Source organism: Pelecanus crispus, chromosome 11 (genome assembly GCF_030463565.1).
Source record: "Pelecanus crispus isolate bPelCri1 chromosome 11, bPelCri1.pri, whole genome shotgun sequence".
Lineage (NCBI taxonomy): Eukaryota > Metazoa > Chordata > Aves > Pelecaniformes > Pelecanidae > Pelecanus > Pelecanus crispus.
The window spans coordinates 9,224,871-9,248,319 of NC_134653.1; the positions used below are offsets into that span (position 1 = coordinate 9,224,871).

Genomic DNA, 23,449 nt, shown 5'->3' on the forward strand with positions numbered 1-23,449 from the left:
TTCTATTTCAAACAATTTAATTATTCACATTTATCCATCACTCATGGGTTGTCAGATTTTCCATCACTCAGGGGTTGTCAGATTTTCAAGGCAGTGGGTCAGACTACATTTTTCTTTCCTGAACAGGACACTAAGTGAGCTGGTAAAAGCTCAGCAGAAGGATTGCAACAAAACAACTCCAACCCTCAGATGCTGCCTGTAATCTCTCTTGTGAGGCAACAGATCTGCTCTCCCACCAGATTTGGAACTCCATGAGCTGCTTGCTTTGACCTGCCACTCAGAAACCTGCCCAGCTGCCGTTCAGCAGCTGTGCCATACATTTCTGACTACCAGTGTTGAGTACAAAATTTTAGTACTATTACATATTAAAAAAAGTATGGGAGTTACTGTAGAATTTAAAGTGTGTTCTCAGTTACGGTACCTGAGACACCTCCAGAATCCTCTTCCAGGAAAACTTTCTGACATGTGAACTTACACTGCTATGAACAATATAGCAGGAAGAGAATTGTTGCAGGTATGATGCAATCAGTTTCAGTGAGCCTCACCCAAACCAGTGATTTTTAATTACTAATCTGGTCTCTGTACATCTGATCCATACACCTATCCAAAAATGATAAATCAGTCCTACTCTTGCAAATACTTCATCATAAAATGTTAAATACAATTAAAAAAATCTAAAATACACCTATTAGTAACTACAATCTCTCATACTTCTTTCATTGCTGTGTGTTACAATTATTTTAAAAGAATCTTAAATAGTTGCTTACGCTATAATATTGAAGTAATCCTTATTTGACATTTGTTCCTCAAGTAAAAGCCGCAAAGAATGTTGGATATGGATGATGTACATGGAGTTTGTCACTGATATATCAACAAGTATAACCACCCTATATAAGAAACATGTTATTTGTCAAAAAAAAAAAACCCAAAACAAACCTTGTTTAATTACATATTCTTATCTTCACTGTACTCTAACTCACCAGGGAAGTATCTTCTAGCTATGTATCAAAATGTATAAATACTGAATCTATATATTAAAAAAATCTGCAAAACATAAGGTGAGATTTATAAAAAAGCAGTAACAATAACATAAAGTCTGTCTTTCTTAAGCTGTACAATAATCAGGATACTGGCACATGTAGTGCCAAAATGGCTATTGAACCCTAAACAGGTCCTCTTCCTTCTCTGTACTTGAATGTCCAAAACATGTCTGAAATGTGTGGCTTACTTGCTAGATAACTCAAATTTAAGAGTCTCATTCTGTCTCATGGAAATTGCAGTTTTGTGTTGACTGATGATCACTGGATTCAGTAAATTCACTGGATTATCAGAAAAGCTGAATATCAGTATCTGTTTTCAAAAGTGGTTTGCTTACACTGGTCATAATCTGCAACTGTTTTCTCTACATCTGATCCTTTTCTGCCCTGTATTACTTGGTGCTGACTTACACACAAAGCAAAGGCTGGTAAATAAGAACCATCACCAGTACACAAAAAAAGGACTACCAAAGTACAATACCTCCTTTCACAAACACTTCCCCATATTCTTCTGCTAGCAACAGATAGCCAGTCAATTCGTTTCTCATAGATTCTTACCATTTTAGCAAGCAGTTTCTGTTGATAAAATATGGAAAGTTTAAGTTACAAATAAAGAATTCAAGTAAGTCTTTTATTGCTAAATGCTTAATCCACAAGTAAAATGACAACATAATATTGAAAAAATTAATGACTTGCTTTCATTTTGACAGTAGCATTTCATTCTTAGTAAAGGTAAGAGAATGCAGTCCATGAGAAAAACATACAATGATAAAAAAGCAACAAGGGGTCTAAAGGTCTAAAGTCTCTTCACATTTCCACTTGCTAGCATGTCCCAAAATAGTGGTCAAGCACAGTAAAAAAGAAAAAACAAGTTTCAAAATACAGTTTTTGCAAGCTTACTATTTCTTCAATAGCAATTTTAAGCAGTTTTCGTAACAAAACACATAATTTAAAATAAACACAGTATTTTCAGGTACGTATCATTCTTTAACACAGTATCAATTTGAAGACATTAAGGCAATTTGTCCAAACTCTAGAGAATATGACCTTTGCAAGAATATGTATGCATTATATGTATGGGGGCAAATCAAGCTAGAAAAGGACACTGAACTCGGAAAAGAAGCTATAAGGTAGCATGCTTTTGGAGCACAAACACAAGCATCTACTGGTGATCAAGGAGCCAGAAGCTGCCTTCACATCAGCCAGTTAAACTCCACATTCTCCTCTGTGGTCTGACTACAGAGTTCTACAGATTTCTCATCCCTCCTCCATTTTAAAGACATACTTGCCCTGCCTGGAAACATTCCCATAGCCCTTCGTCAGGACTGCTAGTGGAGTGGTGCAGAAGAGAGGAGAAGAGAGGAGAGAAAGAATGGAATAGACCACTATATGACACACCCTGGCTGCAAATACCCCCAAGCAGCTTCTATTTCATTAGACTTGTCCCACTCTCTGATGATCTGCATTCTGACAAATGAGGAAACCTCAAAAATAACTACTGCCTGTAAGAATTCCAGCAGCCTTCATTATGTTACCTGTATACAGATGTATCTCCCCTTCTTCCACACTTAAAAGAGCTCATGAAGTCCTCAAAGATCTTCAACATCCCATACAGTGTAAATACTCTCCTGGTGTGCCAGTAGTTTTAAGGTTATCTATATAGTAATATCACTACAGCAAATATTCAAAAATCCTAACATCCCCAACCTAATAGCGTTCTTAATTCATCTGCAAGCTTGAGAAGAAAACTCTAGTAGCAGCCTTGCTATCCTCTTGAAGAAAGTATGGCAACTATCAGGCTGAATGCAAATGCAAACCAGGATATTACGTTTGTGCAGCCAATTAAAAAACTTAAGGTAAATGTAAGGGATGGCAGAGAGCTGTGTGCAATGGAGCTTGAGGGAGACAGAAGAAAAGGTAAGAAGACATATAAAGTGTTGTCTTAGACACTGATCTTTTCTTCAGAGTGATGAAACAGGCCATCCTGTTGTGCTTGACACAATTCCAGTTGTGCTTAACACAAATGAACACGTCTTGGAATAAAAAGCTGCTCTAACTTGAGACAATGCAATCAATACTTAACATAATCTATTATCTGTAACGAATTTTACCATTCTTATTGAATTTGCCAGTGACATTTACAATATTGTTTGTAAGCTCTCTTTTAAAGCTTCCCTTTAGACAGACACCAAAGTCAATGCCACCTATACAGTTTAAAAATCATTTACTTGTGTTGTGGTTTAACCCCAGCCAGCAGCTAAGCACCACGCAGCCGCTCGCTCACTCCCCCTACCCTGATGGGATGGGGGAGAGAATCAGAAGAGTGAGAAACACTCCTGGGTTGAGATAAGAACAGTTTAATAATTGAAACAAGTAAAATAGTAGTAGTAATAATAATAATATAATAATAACAGTAATAATAATATACAAAGCAAGTGATGCATAATGCAACTGCTCACCACCCACCGACCCATACCCAGACAGTTCCCGAGCAGTGATCGCTGCTCCCCCAGCCAGCTCCCCTTCAGTTTATATACTGAGCATGATGTCATATGGTATAGAATAGCCCTTTGGGCAGTTTGGATCAACTATTCTGGCTGTGCCCCCTCCCAGTTTCTTGTGCACCTGGCAAACCATGGGAAGCTGAAAAGCCCTTGACTAGAGTAAGCACTACTTAGCAACAACTAAAACATCAGTGTGTTACCAACATTATTCTATCAACAACATTATTCTAGATTCGAAAGCACTGGGTGCCTCTGCTCGTCATACCATATTGCACAATGACACAGTCCTCCTGTTTTTCCCAGGACTCAAATCCCTCCACAGTATCACCTTGTACATACAGCTGCAAAACCAAAGCTGCAGCATCCACTGTCCACGCATGCCCAGCTAAGCCTGAAAAGTGTAGTTTCCTCACATCCCACTCACTTTGGAAGAAGACAGAAAAAAAACCCTAAACCTCCATGCAAGCTGTAGATGAAGGGGATAAACTAGAATAATTTAGGAGGATGTGGTTTGCAGTGCTATGCTGGTACAATTTTCAGAATTCACATTAAGAGAACAGGTAAGCATATCCTAAACCATGAAATACAAATATGCAGCTTCTACTGACACTTTACAGTAAAGCAGAAGTATGACAACCTTCTATAGAGTAAGCAGAAATAATTCCTGCTTTCTGATTCTTGAAAAAGGTTGGTTATGCTGAGAACACATCAAAATCATTTGTCCTTGACGTTCACATTAGAAAAAATATATTCTGTCTAAACAGTTGGTAAAGAGTACCGTAGGAACACTGTCAAGACTAAAATGTTACTCTTGGTAAAAGAGTAACTTCAGAGTGAACTACTTCTGATGTGACCATCTACAGAATATTACCATTTGGCAATCATGCAGAACTTACTAGATTTGGATCTCGTAATTTTACAGTGGAGACTACTAGCTACTTCCGATGTGGCAAGGGTATAGGATTCACAGTGGAAAGGCTAGTGAATGTCTCTGAAAGTACAGATGAGACACTGAATTCAGAATATAAACTATAATTCCAAATCCTACTGGACTCTCTATATGGACTGTACTACATTACTGGTCTTAAGGTATTATAGCAGATTTCAAACAGAAGGAGAGTAGCTGCTGGATGCTGCAGGATCCACCCCAAACTACACAGGAGAAAAACACTCATGTGTATGTACACATTATCCAAACATAGAATACAGACTAATGCAAGATCCTGATCAAGGCAACCTAATTTTACTCCTGTGGCTTCCTTTATAATGCAGACTTTCATATGCTTCTGCACACGTGGAAATCAACATCACTGATCTGGAATACTGTGTCTTTTTTCATCATTCCCCTTAATTCACCATTCTCCCCATCTCCATCCATCCATTGAATTGAGAGAAGCTCACCTACCAAAGAAACTCATGTCACAGTATATTTTTTTAATCCCTCATTCAAACAGTCTTCTAGATTATTTGATAGTTCAAGATCAAACTTTTATTTCAAAATAATCCCTTGCCTTGACTCTCTTTCCTATGCATGAGGGACTAGGTTGCTATGACAGAAAGAGGCTCTGGTTTGCTGGTATGTTACGTGCCTTGGCACATACTTTCATATCACACACCACCTTTCAAGTCATGCAACAATCATCCAAGCTTGCTCCTACAGTACTTCCTTGAGTGCTCCTGCTATGCCTTCAATTTTTCTTGGTCTAGCCAGTAACAATTAGACATTGTTCTTCATAAAACTTGTTTGACTTTCAAAGAGATAAAACAAAATACAGAACTTTTTTCTTTTTTAATGGTTAAACCAAGATGAAATGGGACAGTTCTGTTAAAGCAAGCAGGAGTACTCTATTGTGTTGTATCCTTTCAATGTACAGGCTAAAGGATTCATACATACGTGCGTAAAATAATGTAAATACATTCTTACACATAGGTCGCAAAATGCACACTGCTGTATTTATGAGCAACACTGAGGGACTCTTTCTCTTACTTAGCCTCCTTCCTCACTACTGTAAGAATCTGGGTCCCAAATCTGACCAGATCACTGCAGACTTACATGGATAGCTGCCTGTACATGAATCCCTGCAGTACTTGGGTAACAGGACAATTAATGTGGCATAATTAGATGGTAATCTAGCCCTGACAAGGCCACATCGCTATAGACAACTCACCTGATAGTTGTATAATACTGGCAAGTCAATGTGGATATTTTTCACAGTTCCATCATGCCACTCAAACTGCATCATTGCCTTCTAGGATAAATAATAGAGTTATGTGTTTTCAGAAGCCTATATAAGCTACACGAACATGGAATTCCTTCCTGAATCATTCTTAAGAATGGCATAAGTATCTGATTTGAATCTACGACTCAAATTTCAGTTAAAGCCTGTAGAATTTCACTAACTTATAAAGTACTGGGTTTAATTAGAAAAATGTAGCAATAGAAAAAAAAAAACCAAACAACAAGAAAAAGAAAGGGTTCCCATCACTTACCTCATGCAGAGTTGATGATACTGTTTTTTTAAGAATAGGTACAAATTCTTCCACAGGAGAGAAAGCATTGGGAGCCAAAACTTGATAAAGGTTTAACTTTTTAGCTATAGCAAGGAACAAAGAAATTAAATAAAACACATACTCTGTCATTCATGTTTCATACCTGTTAAGCTTTTCTTTCTGTGCTACCTTTCAGTCCATTTGTCTTTAACCAGTCTGTTGAGGTTTTGGCCAGGACACACGGTGTTTGAATAACTAATGGTCCTTCGTGCTTTGGAGGCTTTGGTAAGAAGTTGGAAAGTGCTGTATTTGCAAATTCTGTGGAAACCTAAAATGGATTTTAAGAAAAACTCTTGCAAGTTTTAGCATAATATTTTTAACCCTCAATCCAAAATATCCAGCATGGAATATTAGTTTTACTTATGTTCACCAAAGTGCTGGGATTTCAACAAGCAAAATACTTTGAAAATAGCTATCATTGGTCCTCCTAAAAATAGGTTTTGGGGAACAATGTTCCATTAACTACACTCTGCTTGCCACAATGCAAAACCCACAGGGAAATTAAAACATCATGGTTATACATACTGGCATGAAAACAGCCAATTGTTTCTCTAAGAAAACCAAGTAGGAAAAGGATCTTCGTTACACACAGATCAAATCTCAACAGCTCCATTTTCTACCTGCACCAAGCACAGAGTCAAATGAACCACATTCTACCTTCATTCACACAAATGGAAACAAGTCAACAAAAACTCCTATGGGGCACTAGAATTCCTTCATTTCAAGAAGGGGTAAGAGACCTTTGCTTTATGACTGGACATAAGTTTGTGGAGATGGTTTTTCATATAGAAAGTTTGACTAGTAAGCTTCTGAAATGACATATTGTTATTTGGGGAATATAGGACCTTGTAAGTCATTTCAGGGTGACTTCTGCTCCATAGGTAGTCTACGTGGTCCTTAGAAATTATGAGGTTGGAAGAGACATGAAAGAATTCTATAGATACGGAATAGGGAGGATGAAGGGAAACAGAATTAGAAATATTATTCACAAATAACCAATTTGCCTCCTGTCTGGAATGTCTCAGGTCAGATGACCAGATACGCAAGAATACCCAATGGAAGCTTTCAGTCCGTCTTTCAGATCAAACTTGTCCACCTCACACAACTGTCTACAGTAGTTGTGACAGAGAACAGACTACTTTATAAAGAAGAAAATTCTTCACAGATTTGTAAAACAGCGCTGCCAAATTTTTAGCATTCAAGTTTAGCAACCATAGGTGAATTCAGCCACTTTCTAAACTTCCAGGGCCCTAGAAAGTACAGAGGTGAGAGTAAGGCAAGAGAGATGCATATTTCCACTTAAGACTATTCGCACAAGGTGAAAGACAGACATGAGTAAATAATCTCTCTACCAGATCAAAGCAGAACTAAAAATTATCCAAACACTCCATAGAAAAAAGAAAAATCACAAGCGATTCTTTTTCTTCCTCATCCGTATTTCATCAAGAGGTCTTAGAAGTTACTTTATTGGAGAAAAGACAAAGAAAGTAAGAACCTCTGGTATGTTGGTCAAATAAGGCATAAAAATAGAAACATTACCAAGACAATTACAGAATAAATGGTGCCAAATTCTCATGATAAGATAGGACCAATACAGAGACAGATGTGTAACAGACAGACTGTAGCTTCTAGGCAAGCCCTTATGATTTTGCAACTGAATTTCAGTGTCCACCTTAATCAGGCAGGAGTCAGTATCTTTTTACCGATTTAAAGGACTGTTGGAACTTCATTTAAATGATCATGCATACAGCTAGGCTAGTGATTCTCTCCGCTTTCCATTATGATCATGGTACAATGTTCTTTTCATCGCATTTTTGTTGGTTTATAAAACTTGCTGCATTTGGAGCATGTCTAGCAAAATGTCTCCTTTACTGGTTTTGGCCTTAATTTGCTCTTATAATGCATAGCCAATAGATAATATTCAAAAGTTCACTTATCAAAATACCAGATTAATCATATATTTTTTTTTTCATATTGTGAACACTAAAAACTTCTACCCATGATACTTCAAAGTACACATGAAAATAAAAAGATACATACATCTGCTATTCTACTAATAAGTGAGCCACCAATTCTTCTTTGAAAAGTCTGTTTGATGCTCTTGAGCAAGTCCTTAGCCTTCTGGGATTCCTGAAGTAGCAGATGAACATCACTGCTATCAAAATTCTGCACATATAAAAACAAAGGGGGAAAAATAAGTTAACTACTATTCAAATACGAACCAAACACAGCTGTCGTGCTTTGATGTGCATACATCTATACAAGACTGCCTGGCACAGCAGAATTGAGTGTAAATGTATCTAATGCACTGCATGTAAGTTATTCATCATTTTATAAACAAGATATTATTCTATTATTTTCAATCAGTCTACAAATAAGCCATTGCTTTCATCCTATTCATCAGCTTTAAGTCAGTGAACAATAGCTGCAAAATTTATTGTGCTTTTAGGAAAGCACTTACAGTTGCAGAAAGAATTAACAACAGGTTTAGTGACCACATCCTCAGCACTTCTGTGACAGAGACTTTCAGCACCAGGTCTTGTTATAAACTTCTACTCAGATGACAATTAGTTTACCTTCTCAAAGCGAAGAATCATCAAAAAGAGAGAAAAATGCTTCACCTCTCTAGCTGTCACCTACCTCTCCCTTTGAAGAGTAGCAATGATAACGGCCTCTTACAGCTTCTGCAAGGTTCTTTAGAACTGCCTACATACATAAATAGGAAGAAAAATAGTTAATTTAATTTGGTAGTGTCTTTTGATAACATGGGTTGCTGGTATTCAATTCTCAGTTAGAGACAGAAAAAAATCATAGAATCGTTTAGGTTGGAAAAGACCTTTAAGATCATCCAGTCCGACCATTAACCTAACACTACCAAGTCCACCACTAAACCAATTAAGGGTAGAGGTACATGTAGTGAGAAAGCCAAAGTAACTATGTTTCCATGGTTTTCTTACCAGTCTTATTTTAATATGGCTGTATAAAATAACTCAGTAAAGAAATTTACAAAGTAGGCAATAAGGGTCACATTCATTCACCTTGTGTTAAAATGCCAGTCGCTTTCTCTTCCTTTGAAGGCAGGCTTGTGCTAGTCAGACCAAGGTGTATCACCAAAGTCTACAAGTACAAATATAAGGCTATCCTTCCCCTGCCCTCAATTACCTCTTAAATCCTTTGCTGCTTTTTTCACCTCTCCCATCTCCTTCTCTCCTACCGACTACCACTGCAATCCCTTTCCCCACGACTGCAATACCCTTGCTGCATCCAATCTTCTCTTCAAACCAGGATTTCAGCCGAGTCCTCCCTGCCACTTAAATCACTACATGCCTTAGGGAAATTGCTTAAACAAGCAATCACCACCTAAAAACAAGTTTCTATGCAGAAGCTAACCAAAAGTAACTGCTTAACCTTCTGTCCTCCTCTTCCTTCAGGCAGTCACTGCTAACATCCAAACCACCACTCATGATCAACACTGTAATTTGAGCAGGGCTGCTAGAGTTTGCACTGACGCTATTCCATACAAAAATATTCCTATTCCAGAGACTGCCATACTTGTATGATCTCACTCCGAAGTCCCTGCCTTTCTCCTACAATCCCTTACCCTACCCACTTGTCCTGACTGCAATATTGCCTACCTGAAGCCCCCGATCTTTCTGCTTTCACCTGCAAAAGAGCTCTTAGCCCCAAAGTCTTCTCTGTAAACACACAGGATGATTATCTAGAAATAACTGCTTCCCTTCAGCGGCCAAGCCTGTCAACACCACTTGGTTGCCACTCCTGGCTTTGGTATGAGCCAAGATGAATGGTCCAAACAAATTTTTTCATGTGTGCAAGTGTGCTCTAAAGAAAATACAACTCTAGATCAAGAACTCTTTAACAAATAGGTTAGCTTCCTCACAAGTTTATGAGGAAAGACATTGCAGCTGAATAGGAAACAAAAGTCAGGACATTTAAGGAAGTATTAACACGATTACTTACAAGAGAAGCAAGATTGCTGCAATCATATGTAACAGCATGAGCGTGTAGTTTTCTCCCCAGCATACATTGCTGAGCATAGTCAGACAATATTTCCAAAGATTGATCAGGGCTGATATAAATAAATAAATAAGGGAAAAAAGATATTAACAATGGCAGTAATCAAATGGGGGGAAAAAGCCATACTGAAGAAGACAGGGAAGAAAACAAAGTGGGAAAGAAATAACAAATCATGTGAACGTAATCCAGTCATTTAGCGTAAGTTGACATCCCCTCCCTCTTTCAACAATTACTGAGGTACCACTACTGGGATTTGGTTCTGTCCTGAAAACCTGAATGATAATAAAAGCACTAAGATTCTATTCCGGTTCATAACAGCTTGTGGATGAAATGTTCTAAATTATTCCTTGCTAGCACTGGAAGCTAAAAATCAGGAATTGTGGTTTCGCCCCCTGTGACAAACTGCGATAGCAAAGTTTTCAAATCAGATCTTCAGCTGTATGTAAAGATGTCCATTGTCTTCCAAAGGCACCAAAGAAACTTTGCTTTGTGTTTAGAACTCAGCAACCCACACAGCTTTCATTCCCTGAGTTTTGATGGTTCTTCATGGCTGGTAAAAACCTTTCCTTCCAGCCACACTTCTGCCAGGGACAAAAATTAAGGAAGTTTTCACTTGCACATACTAAAAACTTTTGTGTTCTGTTCAAAGCAGACCTAAGCAAAACTTGGAACCTTTTAACTGAACATGGTGTGTTCAGTAAGTTAGCTGAAATGTAATCTCAGTCACCCTGAATATCAAGCTTGCCAAGCTTACAGCATCCCTTCTTTGCACATTTAAAATAAATACGATGAATAAATTAGGAGTACTGTAACACTCCCAGAATCCTTACTGTAGTCTTTTTCTTGTAATCCTGACTTCAGTACTGCAAGTTTTCAAATGATGACAGTAGAATTGCAGAATTTGTCCATAATTTATCTAATCTCAGCCTGGTTTCATTTATTTAATCAGACATTTTAAAGTTTTCCATCCGCACCAAGATGACAGAGGGAAGACTATCTTTGAATGTTTAATACTATTTTACAGCAAAATCTAGCTCATCATCTAATCTTCCCAGAGGTTTGGACCCTTTCAATGACATCCTTAATGATGCTGAAGGATTTTTATTGATGTAACATTAGAGCTAGCAGACTCTCAATGGATACTGTGATAACTGATCTGCAAAGAAAAAAAATGTAGCTTTGTATCAGAAGAGAGAAGATTTATAAATAGTAAAAAAAGGAAGAAATAAAGGAATTCAGTGGCATGAACTAAAACCCACAAAAAAACTAGATCTTAAATTTTCCATTTATTTTTGTATCAAGTTTAAGTTCTTGTACCAATTCTGTATCCAAGTTAAAACTGGTTATTAGGACAGATAATGAGTTTACCAGCTTCCTACAATAAGAACCAGAGAATTCAGTTCTTTCATCACAAGGACATGTTTTAAGGCTTTCAGCAAATTGCAGCCTCGACCAGGCTCCAGCTGTTGTATCCACTGTCTTGCTTCATGTAGTCTAGGGGAGGAAAAAACCAAAAGGAATATGTACACTTAACATGCAGGTGCTAAATAAGATAGACCATGAAGGTGCTGCTAAGATACTTTATGCATGAACAACCAGCTTGAAATCACTGACTGCACTTAAAATTCATTGGGTTTTTTTCCCCTCTTACAAATCACTGCAGCCACAAGACGAAACACACTATTATCTGCAAGAGATTGCTCTAATTAAATGGAGACCTTCTTTGAAACACCTTTATTTTTCAGACAAGCAAACATACTTACACATGAACATTGATGGATTTTGGACTCTCCCACAGACGTGAAATTTCTGTGCTGAATGAAAGGCAGTACAATTGCTTCTTATAACATAGCTGTTCATCTATTAAGCACTAACAAATAAAAAATTATTAATGCATTACTATCCATGCTGCTTCTAGTATGGTTATTATGTAAAAGAATAAAAATAGTAATTTCCTAAAAATAGTTGACAGCAATATTCTCAGGTACCGCAGAGAAAAGCTTCCAAGAAAAGTCATACAGATTCAAATATTTGGTAAGGAGTACAGAGACAAAACCTGCAAACCTATGGTAATCCAGCCAATTTATTAACAGGGCAGGAGGCAGGGAATATTTATTGTACTGGTACCGGGTTTTCTCTTCAGTTGACAAGCACATGAAACAACATACTGATCTAGAATGGGCATATTCACCCACCAAGCAATCACTAAAAAAAACCTGTTTAACACATAACCTAAACAATAGTTCAGGTACTAAGGCTAAGCAAACCAGACTATGTGGAAAGCGAGTTTTCTTGAAGGAGTTTTATTTAAAACACACAAATGAAAACTGCAGATAATATAAATTGATTTTAAATAATTTCTGAATGCAGGAAAAGAAATTGTACAAAGTTTCAAAGTTAGATAGTAAACCACCTACATTATATCTTCGTTCCTTACTAAAAAAGTTTTATAAAATTAAAGAGCACAATAAAGGACAAGTTTCTTTTGGGACTTCAGGAAGTGATTAACTCACCAAGGTTCTGACCAAAAAGTGTGCCTTATTGTGGCAAAACATAAAGGCATAAGGAAACTATATTTACTATAAATAGCTCTATGTACACCTTGGTTCCAGCTCTTACGGCTGTTTCTGTTAGCCAAGTTTATTCCACAGAGAATGCTGGTACAAGAATTTAGAAAATTCCAAATATTAATAAGGGAAGTATTATTATTATAGTACATACTGGAGTTTGTTTGGAGTAGACATTAACAAAGACTACACTTTCAAAGACATTTAAAACATACTTTTCTACAACAGAACACTTCTATTGTATATTATGAATTTAGGCAGATTTTTTTTTCTACTTAGTTCCTGGCTTGTAGTTATACAAAAGCTTGATTAGTATGTTTTAATTGCCAAAGGCTGCTTTATTATTACTTACCAAAAGGTCCTTCTTAAAATCCAGTAGTCTAGGTCCATAACTCATATGAGACACATTAACCACAAGTCCAACTTTGGTTCCTTTTATAAGACCAAATACCTTAAAAGAGAAAAGTCACTGTAAATACAAAGCTTATCTAAAGTTTAGAAATGTTACTGTTTATTCTGTACAACACCATTTTAAAATCAAATACTAGGTATTTATTTTCACTTTAAGTTTTTTAGCATAAAGATGACGTAGTGACAAAGCCAAGGAAAAAAAAAAAAAAAAGAAAAAAAGATAGGACTACTGGCTCCCAGTTTATCCTTACCAGTGAATCATATTCCCTCCTTCCCTAGACAACCTATTCATTATTTGAGAGGATGAAAAATAACTTAATCTACAGCATCTCCTTCAGGTTAAATCAAGCAACTTTGTGGAAGGTAGATTTTTGGAATGCTGCTTCTTTCTCTGTCCCCTTTGAGAGGGAGTTACGTCCGTTTCCCATTCCTGAGCATTAGCACTGCTAGGCACAACAAGTGATTAACCAGCTGTGCAAGAGAGGGCACAATGGACTACAAGACAGCTCCACTCCAGTCAGAGGTTAAGCGCAGCACTGGCTGCTCCCGTTTAAATCATGCCAAGAGGTCCTGATGATTAAGATTGCTACGAAAAAGACTAGATCTAGAAAGCAGAAAACTGCATACCAAAGAAATATCAAGAAAAATAATCAATTGTCAAGACAAGTATCACTGCACATGATGTGTAACTCACACTAAATAATGAAAATATGTAAGCTTTCTGGAAGCCACTTTTCACTAGTATTCAAAAGTTAATTTATTCTTCAATGCCGTATACAGTTCCATTCTAAAAACATGCTGCAAAGTTAAAGTTACCTTTCTGCTGTCCTGCAACAGCCACTGAATTCGGTGCTGATAAAGTTCAATCACTCTGACAAAAGGCATAGCACACATTTAGCTAAGGCATTTTCTTGCATTGTGTATCCATGTAACATGCAACCATTTGTCTTCATCACACCCTTGTTCTCACAGATGCAAAATCACCTTTTAAAAACACTGTTTTCAGTGTTCTCATACAACTGGTGGTTGCAGGGCTAACCATTTAAATACTTCTTCTCCTAAAGCTGTTTGACTGATTAGATATGTAGCTGTCTGAAAAACCGATCACTGAAATGTTTTCTAATCAGTTGCTGGCTTATTCTGTTCACAGATAGGAGAGGGGTATTCACCATGTGTATGTGTGAACAACAGAAGCTCAAGCAAAACTGAGATTAGTTCATCACAAACACATTATTTTCAGGAGATGTATTTAATACAAACTACACTATTGCTTAAGACATTCATGAAATATAACCTTGCAACTGAAAGGCAGCACACTCACTGAAGTGCCAGACTAACTGCAGCACAACTTTCAACAATTTCATTTCAAAGTAAGTATAACCTGAGGTAAAACAAAGGGCTTGTTTTACTTCAACCAACTTATTTTTAATACCATATGCATAGTTTTTACAATTTGGTGAACAGAAAGTTTAAATCAACATTTCAAAGGGGGAAAAACTTTCTGCTTTTTCAAACCACAAAAGCTACTACTTTTTTAAAACCAGACTTGCAAACAGTTTGCTTAGGTGGTGCAGGGACCACGTACTGAAGGTGGACCTTCTGAAGTTTCTGGATCTTCATGACTGACACAGTGAGGTATGAAGTAGAGGCACTCCTAGGAACAGTCTAACAAGTACTGTGAAGACCAGCAAAAACATTATGATTACTGCTTATTGAACTTACTGGTTTCCTCAATTTAAGTTTCCTTGATTTTATACATTTAAAACTCACTTAGAAAACTTTTAACTTCCACATATCATGACTAGATCCATGACTTGAAACTAATCCAAGTTACAGTAAATATAACCCACAAATACACACTATTACCTGTAAGAACCCAACTATTCACTAGCTGCCTTTCTAAAATGAACTGCTTCAGTTCAAAACCTGGTTGAGAGGCATCTTCATTAAAAAAAATAAAAAAGCCTCAGCTGTAGTGACATATAATTATCACCTATCCTAAATCTCAGCAGGAAGAATTTAATGCTGAGATACTCTGAAGTTCCCAGAGATAACAAATTAAGATTTAAGGCAGTACCTTCAATCATGGGGGATGGGGATATAGAATCAGTTACACATCAAAATCATAAACAAGATGGATACTTACTCAGAAAGTCTGGACTCAAAATCGGTAACGGTCTCTTCTGTAAACTCCATCTCTTCAACACCATTTCCTGAATTCCTGGAACACTATGCACAATTAGCATCAGAGATGCACACAAATTAGGACTGACTAAAGAAAGGGCAGCGTTGCACTTACAAAATAATATTGCCTTCATTTATCAGATGCTCTAACGTTAATTGCAAGGATTCTAAACTGTAGTTTCTTAGCCATTCTTCTGTGGTTTGCACCTTTTTAGACGGCATTTTCTTCATTTGTACTCTCTATATATCAAATAAGAAAAAATTAAATGCATTAGGAGAAATGAAATGTGCTGTTCAAATGTGACAAAAATATAAGTCCTAAGGATGGCTGCTGGTAGGCAGCACATACCCAAGAATGGCATAATTTTAGGTACTGGCATACTCTTTTGGACGTGGGATGCAAAGGAAAAGAAGGTTTCAGAATGCCCTCAAATTATGAGCTAAAGGAAGGGGAAGGAAAGCGAAGGAAGACAAGAAATAAGAGAATTTAGTAAAAAAAATAAGAGAGATACCCCAGTGATTTACCAGAGAGGAAGAAAAATTAAGCATCTCCAAAACCCACCTCACAGAGTTTGAAGGGGTATATATTGTCTTCTGCTTTTCTAAAGAAAAATGCAGTATCAACAGTTGATCTACCTTTACTGTTTAGCCCGATTTGTTCTCAGACAGATTCATCTCTGGAGAGAAACTATACGTAGTTTCATGACTTTAGTGATTATATCTATCAAGATAATTTTCTGTGTGTATATCCAAACACATGTAAGGAAACATACCACGCTGTATTTATAGTGGGTATGTGTTACTTTTCTAGATGCTCCATTTAGCAGGAAAACTCGCCTACCAACAGATCTTGTTGACATGCATTACCAGCAATCCATTATCTGGTCCTAGATGAGACATAGTAAAATCTTGACATGGCAGATGATCATGCTGTAGACTGGATTTTGCGGTCACCCTACAAGACAATGAATTTTATGGGATGACTTTGTTACCCCTAATACTCCTGTATCGTCAGAAAGTCTTTAGAAGTTGTTTCTGTAGGAACTGGTTTCTATCTGGGCATTTATTTACACATTCATCTGATAGATGATAAATCTTTTGAAGGGACACAGTACATAGTTTATACAAGCTACAGTTATTTGCCCTATATCTATTTACAAAGTCCCAACAAGATTTGGTAACAGTATCCTTACCCAACTTTTTCCAAAAACTTATCATTGTCCAACAACCGTGCCATCTTCCTGATGTGCATATCCATTGTATGAACAGACCAAGCCTTGTTAAAAAAGGCAAAAAGACACAGTGTGAGAGTAAAAGGCTTAAATCCCAGGAATATACACTATTAAAAATGGTATTAATATCGTCAGCAATTTATATGATAATTACATTGTATGTGGAACAGCAAATTAAAAAAGAGCTGCAATGAGAAGTTATAACTATTCCATCTATAGAAACCACATTTAGGAACCATTCTGCAAGAGCTATTTGTTAAGGGATTTTATGCAGTTAATTATACGCATGCACAGCTGCTGGGAGACCGGCTACACAGCTCAACCAGAAAAAAAAAGATGAACCCAAGCAGAAGCCAGAGCTCCACGGGCGGGCGAGCCGCGGCGGGAGCAAGGGGGCAGGCGGCTGGGGACAGCCGGGGCCGAGGCGTGTAGGTGAGCTGCCCCTCGGGTTTAGGCAATAAAACCAGAGCAAAACCGACCATAAAATCCTGCGTTTCACTTCGCTGGGCTCCTCCGCCTCGCTCCGTCCCCAGCCACCCGTGCCCTTCCACTCACCCGCGGTGTCAGAGCAGCCCCCTCCCCGCGCCGCCCCGTCCCCGCAGACCCTCCTCGCCTCGACGGGGAAAGGCCCCTCAGCTCCCCCTCCCCGCGCCGCCCCGTCCCCACAGACCCTCCTCGCCTCGACGGGGAAAGGCCCCTCAGCTCCCCCTCCCCACAGACCCGCGTCGCCTCGACGGGGAAAGGCCCCTCAGCTCCCCCTCCCCACAGACCCTCGTCGCCTCGACGGGGAAAGGCCCCTCAGCTCCCCCTCCCCACAGACCCGCGTCGCCTCGACGGGGAAAGGCCCCTCAGCTCCCCCTCCCCGCGCCGCCCCGTCCCCAGAGACTCACCTCACCGGCGGAAAGGCTCCGCCGTTCCCCGTCCTCCCTCCCTCACCCCCCCAGCCAGGGCGCGTCCGGAAAGCCCGGGCTGCCACCGCGCCGGCGACAGGGATCCCCCAAGCCCCCTCAGGCCAAGACACCTCCCGCCGCTCCCCCGACCCGTCCCCCGTGCGGCCCAGCCCCAGGCCCCGCTGGGCGCAGCGGCCCCGCCGCGTTACGGCGTTGCCGGTGGAGACGGGCCGGCCCCCGCGGGGGGGGGGTTTGGGGGGGGGAGGCGGCGCCGCTTCCCGCCGCCGGAGGGCGGTGGTGGGCGGGAGGCGCGCGCGGCGGCCGGGGCGACACCTGCGCGCGAGGGGGCGGATGCAGTCAGCGCAGCCGGGGCCAGTGGCTTTAGTAGACAATTTATTCTGATAAACTTGCTCAATAACAAAAATACAAGTGAAGAAAATTATGTTCGTTTTATACAGTTTGTATTAACATTTGTTCGGAAATCATTAATTGAAAAGCGTTCTAACCAATTAGAAAACAATCCTCAGTAAAGGCCGGGGCGGGGGACGCAGACAGTCAGGCCGCGAGCGGGAGCGACGCGACGCCTTGGCAGGACAACCCGCTGGCGGACACCATCTCCTTCATTATTTTCATCCTTCACAAAGGCTTTAAAGGACAGCTTTCATTGTCGTGTGTGTGTGTGTTGGGGCAAACAGTAACCTACAGTTGTGTTTGAAGTGGTTAAGCAACGGCTGGGAAACACGGGTATGGCGGGAGGGCCCGAGCGCGGCGGCTTTACTTGGGCCGCAGGACGGGGCTCGGGTGGTGCTGCACGCTACCAGCGTCTTCGGGAAACTGGTATCGCTCACCAGCAAGATCAACAGTGGAAAACAAAGTTAAATGGTTAGACTGGTGCATTCAGGGAAGCACATCCTCCCCAGGTCCGAGACAAACGGCTCCCAGGTGGTTACTTCAACTGAGCTCAATGCTAAGATTTATACAGACAAATGAACTAGTTTTCCCTCTGAAGGTACGTTACCGATCTTACATTTTGTCAGCCAAATAAATGACAAAGTGTGCGCAAATTACATTATGATACATCAAACCTTTTGGGGAATTTTGAAGCAAAAGGCTAAAGAGTTTCTAGTGACGCATGAAATGAGCTGTCCTTCAAAAAGTTAAAAATAATGGCTGGCAGAATCAGAAAGGTTTATGTAAACACTCAACACAAATATGGGATTACCTTTGGAGAAGATTCATATGAAACATTTGCTCTTCACGAACTGAAAAAGTCTACAGATGTTCAGGCATGTTCAATACGAACTTCCTGTAGTTTAAAACAAAACCTTGTGCAAATAAAACCTATAAATAGTCTTCAGCAGATTTTACAGTGATGCTCTTAGGTATGAAAAGAATGCACACAACTTTAAAACAAAAGTAACAGACATAAGTTTGACAAATGATTGCACCATAAAACAGTGTTTTATATACAGTTTACAAGATATGATTTTCTGCTATAAATTAATACTGTACTATATAGTACTTAGTGACCTTATTAAAAGCAACTGTTGACAGCTGTCTCTTCAAGTACTGGGTGGGGTTTTCTAAATGCAGATGGATGCATCTATTTCTGGACTTAATATGCTCAAATATTGAATCAAACAATCTGCTAGTTAAATCTCTGCTATCATTTAATAATTCATAGCAATAGCATTGGCAGATCAGAGAAATTTGCAGCCAGCCAGCCACAGTCTGGGTATGCTCCAAGATAAGTGTTTATATTTTTTTATTAAATGATGATCCATTTAATCTAGGCCTAAATCCACTGTGTACATGATGTTACTATAACTGAAATAAGTAAGCTAGGGCGGAGAGAAATCTTAGCAGCTGAGAAACTCTCCCCCCTACCTGTGTTCCAATTACAAAAATCCTAGAACTATTTACAAGAGTGACATTTCTGAAAAAAAAAAAAAAAAAGACCTTTTTTTCCCCGCAGCATGATTTATGATCTAAGTTTTAGTGAATACTTCAGCTTAGGATACAGCAGTGATAACACCAAAAATTTAGACACACATCCAGCAGCTGAACCCTGCATTTTATCTCCACGAACATCACTGGGGACCTAGTACCCATGCAGATGAAGGCTTAAATTAGGAACCAAATCATATTTAAACCACTGCTCCCAAGGAGGTGCCTGGCTGTATTTACAGATTAGTATTCTTTAGAAAAAATTAGTGTTCTATTCATTCCTTTCTACCTGTGAGTGAGCTGACTGGGAAAAGTCACCTATAGACCATTCCAGTGACAAGTTTGTTCAAAAATGTCAAAAGAAAAACTACTTAATTCAGCAAATAACCTTTTTGTATTAAAATACCTCGGGAGGGTGAGAGGGAAGACGTGGAGGAGGAGGACAGGGACCCACTAGGGTCTGAATGGCACACAGTTTAAAAGAATTGTGCAAATTGTCTTATTTTCAAACACTTAAGCTTATCTGATAAGTGATTATTTTGAAAACAGTTATATTTTAACATCAACCTCATTCTAATATACACTTTCACTAACATTTTAGAAAAATGTCTATTTAGCAATGCAGTTCTTCTAATAAGCTCAATGAAACAGTGCTTGAAACATACAATTTGTTTGTTTTCGTAATGAATCTCAGGTAAACCACATATTAACTGGAAAACAAATACTGATCCTGCAGGCAGCTTTCCTGGGACACTAAAGAGTACTTTCTGCAAGGTTAGATTGAGTAGTGAATTATGACATCTGTGGATCCAAAGGTTTATCCTTGTGTTGAAAAATAAAACTACCTTTAGTGAGGAATATTTACTCCAAATTTGGGTGGCCCTTAAATCCACATTTAAAATAACACCTTTAGTAAACAAGGCATATATTATTTAAACAGTTGTATTGCTCATTTTTTTGTAGAGAGGAATTAATACGCAAATGAAAATAAGTTCATCCATCTTTGCAGTGGAATAGTGTTTGCATTACTTTAAATGCTCCATTTTACATGTGCTAGAGAAATACTTATTTATGGTAAAATGCTGTGCTTGAACATGTATGAATGGTAATGTAACAATGCAGTAGAAAAAGAGACTTTCTGTACAACAGTTGCTAATAATTTAAATAGTGTCAGTTTCCCAAAATTAGGATTTTAACTTTAAGGTATGACATGATCTCACCTTCTACCCTCATATACAAATAAATTACCATAAAAAGAATTTTAGCTTAACTTAAAATTGCACCTAGAAAGGCATGGGATCGTTTGTACCTATTACAAAAACTGTTAAAATCAAGGGCTGCTACAAAGAATGAGGTAAACTGAAGACTCTCAGCTATGTGGCCTTCAGAGAAATGGCTTTTTTCTATTGAGTTCTAGTTTTGCACACCACAGTGTTTTGCTAGCAAAGCGTTCTGAGTTCTTTTCCAGGAACCATTTGTGTGTATATACATATATATACATATATGTGTATATACACACACACACACACATACACACACACTGTATACTGCATCAGCAAAATATATATATATTTATATATATATTTATATAAATATAAGGAAGAAATCCCCCTCTAAAATGTTCCTTAGTGTTTTTCTAGAGCTTATGGGGGAGGAAGGGATGTATGTCTTCTTGCTGTTACATACATTTAGAGAACGTGTTTTGATCTATTGGCTTCTTGGTGCAGTAATGCAAGATTGATCCACATTGGTGCCAAAGGCTTTGCTCATCAGAAGGAAGATGTAAAATACTAATCTCCTAAACAGCGAGGCCAGCCTCACTTGAATTCCTCTGCAACCCTCTGGTCAACCACAAAGTTCATAAATACTTTGACTTCCAAATCGTTAGACGTTAAAAATGAACAGTACAGTAACACGGGGCATTATGCTTCTCAGTGTAAAGCATTCTTCACTAGTTCCTATCACAGTGCAGACCTGACTGCATTAAAATATGCTCAGGAGATTAGTCAACGTTGTCTGTATTTGGTTATGGGAAAGGCTCTCCTTTTTTTCATCCAAAGTGCATAGTGAGAACAAGTCAAAGCATTCCTCTTTTCAGTAAGTGTTTGATAGTCCGATCTAGGCATCCTCCTGAGAATGCAATTCTGACGTCTTGCTCTTTTCCAAAATAAAGTCCCGCAGTCCAGACATTCATCAGCCAGGTAAACAAACTTTGCCAGCAAATAGAAGTCCCACTATTGTAAAGAAAATGGATAAGACAAACAGTACATATGAAGACCCAACCACAGTGTTATTGGGTAATTTATATGGTTGACCTCCAACTTCATTGATGTAAAATCCTATTGGAAATATGAGGGCTGCCATACAGAATAGAATCACTGCAAAGAAAAGAGAAAAAAAAAATGGTCACTGCTGTGTTAAAGTCAAAATATTTACCCATTCATAGAGCAGTGCAGAAAGGCAAGCAAAGTATTCTGACCAAACTGAAGAGCTGAGATAGATATTTCAGTACCTAACTTGCTTGAAATGACTGAGTAGGCTTTATGTTGCTTTTAAAACACCCCTCATCTACTCCCAAGAGAAACTAGAAGACCCCAATTTTGACTGTAATTTCAGTCCTGCTCACTAGGTCATGAACTGTCTTTACAGAGTAAAAATTTGGTGGATGTACTTCTACCGCCACCTACAAGTTTAGTCATGGAGTTCATTACTTCTCCAGTGATTTTTAGAGTAATTTTTCCCCAAAGTAAAGATAAACTAACATTCAGCATCAAAGATACGCCTATTATCAGAGTTGTTTTTCTGACTGTAGTTGCCCTCTCCCATTCTTCCACCACAAATTCCTTTTCTGCAAAAGTTTTGCTAAAAATAGAAAATACACAAATTGTCATTACAGTTTCTTTTAGATTAAAAGATACCAGTTTCCTAAAGTTGCATGAATGTTTCCTTAAGTAATGAAATATCCTTAAGATTTCCCATTGGAATACAAAGAAAGTTTTCTGATTCTGTTTAATCTAAGCATCTTAGTGAAAAACTTCAAATTCAGACTCCATGAACAAAAAGAACCAAGCAATGAGGCTTTTTATTTCACCTGAACAGTTAGACTCGTGTACATGGTTCATGCTTACAACTGACTCTGAGTGGACATACAAAAGAGAAACCAGAACTCCTATTAAAGCCATTCATTAGAATTACATTATGGATTTCACAGGCCTTGAGGTATCAATAGTGGCCAACATTCCTCACAGCACATTTCAGTTCTCTGATAAATCCAGGATAGAACATCCAGTGTTGTAATCTTTCCCAGATGACAACTTCAGTGTTCCTGTAACATACCTTTGGATAAGTAACCCTGTTTAGTTTGAACGGAGCAATACGCAGGGCTCTATTGTCTCGACCAAGGGAATGACTTCCAAATATGGCTCCTCTAAGAGACAAGACATTCTTCACAATAAAAAGGATTAGCTTTTGAATTAGTTTGATTGCATATGCAAGAACATACAATTAGGGTTTTTATCAGTATTAGAATAACGGAATTTTATCTGATTCGACCAGTTCAGTCAACTATAAGTGCTTTACTCTTATTTCACTTCTATGTATTTCAACTTTGTTTCAAACATTATTTATTGTGAGTGGAATGTGGCATCCTAATACCTGTTATTCAACCAAATCTAAATTATATCTGGGGGGACAGAGAGGCTGAGCCTGCTCTGTTCTCCCACCAACCCTACCAATCCACATACCAGCATCTCCTAACACGATGCACAGCTAACACTGAAGCCTTTCCTACTCCTCAAAGTCTACCTATAAACCTAGCCACATGAAAAAGAAAATTCAAGCCAAGTTACAATGCCCCTGCCTGAAGAACATGCGTTACATGCTAATTTCTTCAGTCTTCTCTCAGTTAACACAGACTGCTGCTTTTTGTTTGTTAGTAAGGGACACAGGTGCTGTCCTTGTCTCCCCTTTCTCTTCTTCACCGCCAAGAAACAGACCAAACTCTGGGGATGCTGTTCCCTACTTGAGCTTCCCCACAAGACAAACAAGCAACAGTAAAAGCCACTGGCACAGCAACAGCCATCACCTTAATCA

General features: G+C 38.7%; 3 protein-coding genes across 3 annotated transcripts in view; 1 reads left to right on the forward strand and 2 right to left on the reverse strand.

Annotated features, from left to right (window-relative positions):
• VWA3A (von Willebrand factor A domain containing 3A) overlaps positions 1 to 16,546 on the reverse strand; it is a 35,722-nt gene extending 19,176 nt beyond the window's left edge. Inside the window, 16 exon segments of the mRNA XM_075718879.1 lie at positions 768 to 887; positions 1,519 to 1,613; positions 5,710 to 5,790; positions 6,032 to 6,135; positions 6,221 to 6,359; positions 8,132 to 8,257; positions 8,732 to 8,797; positions 10,070 to 10,178; positions 11,495 to 11,620; positions 11,890 to 11,996; positions 13,046 to 13,144; positions 13,921 to 13,975; positions 15,251 to 15,325; positions 15,404 to 15,543; positions 16,138 to 16,243; positions 16,482 to 16,546. Of these exon segments, the coding sequence (XP_075574994.1) occupies positions 768 to 887; positions 1,519 to 1,613; positions 5,710 to 5,790; positions 6,032 to 6,135; positions 6,221 to 6,359; positions 8,132 to 8,257; positions 8,732 to 8,797; positions 10,070 to 10,178; positions 11,495 to 11,620; positions 11,890 to 11,996; positions 13,046 to 13,144; positions 13,921 to 13,975; positions 15,251 to 15,325; positions 15,404 to 15,543; positions 16,138 to 16,243; positions 16,482 to 16,546 (1,613 nt within the window).
• Positions 1 to 23,449, forward strand: part of IGSF6 (immunoglobulin superfamily member 6) — a 313,504-nt gene that overhangs the window by 194,750 nt on the left and 95,305 nt on the right. The gene's annotated exons all lie outside the window — the stretch shown is intronic.
• MOSMO (modulator of smoothened) overlaps positions 21,551 to 23,449 on the reverse strand; it is a 29,212-nt gene continuing 27,313 nt past the window's right edge. Inside the window, exon 3 of the mRNA XM_075719215.1 lies at positions 21,551 to 21,735. Coding sequence (XP_075575330.1) covers positions 21,551 to 21,735 — 185 coding nt within the window. The remainder of the gene's footprint in view (positions 21,736 to 23,449) is intronic.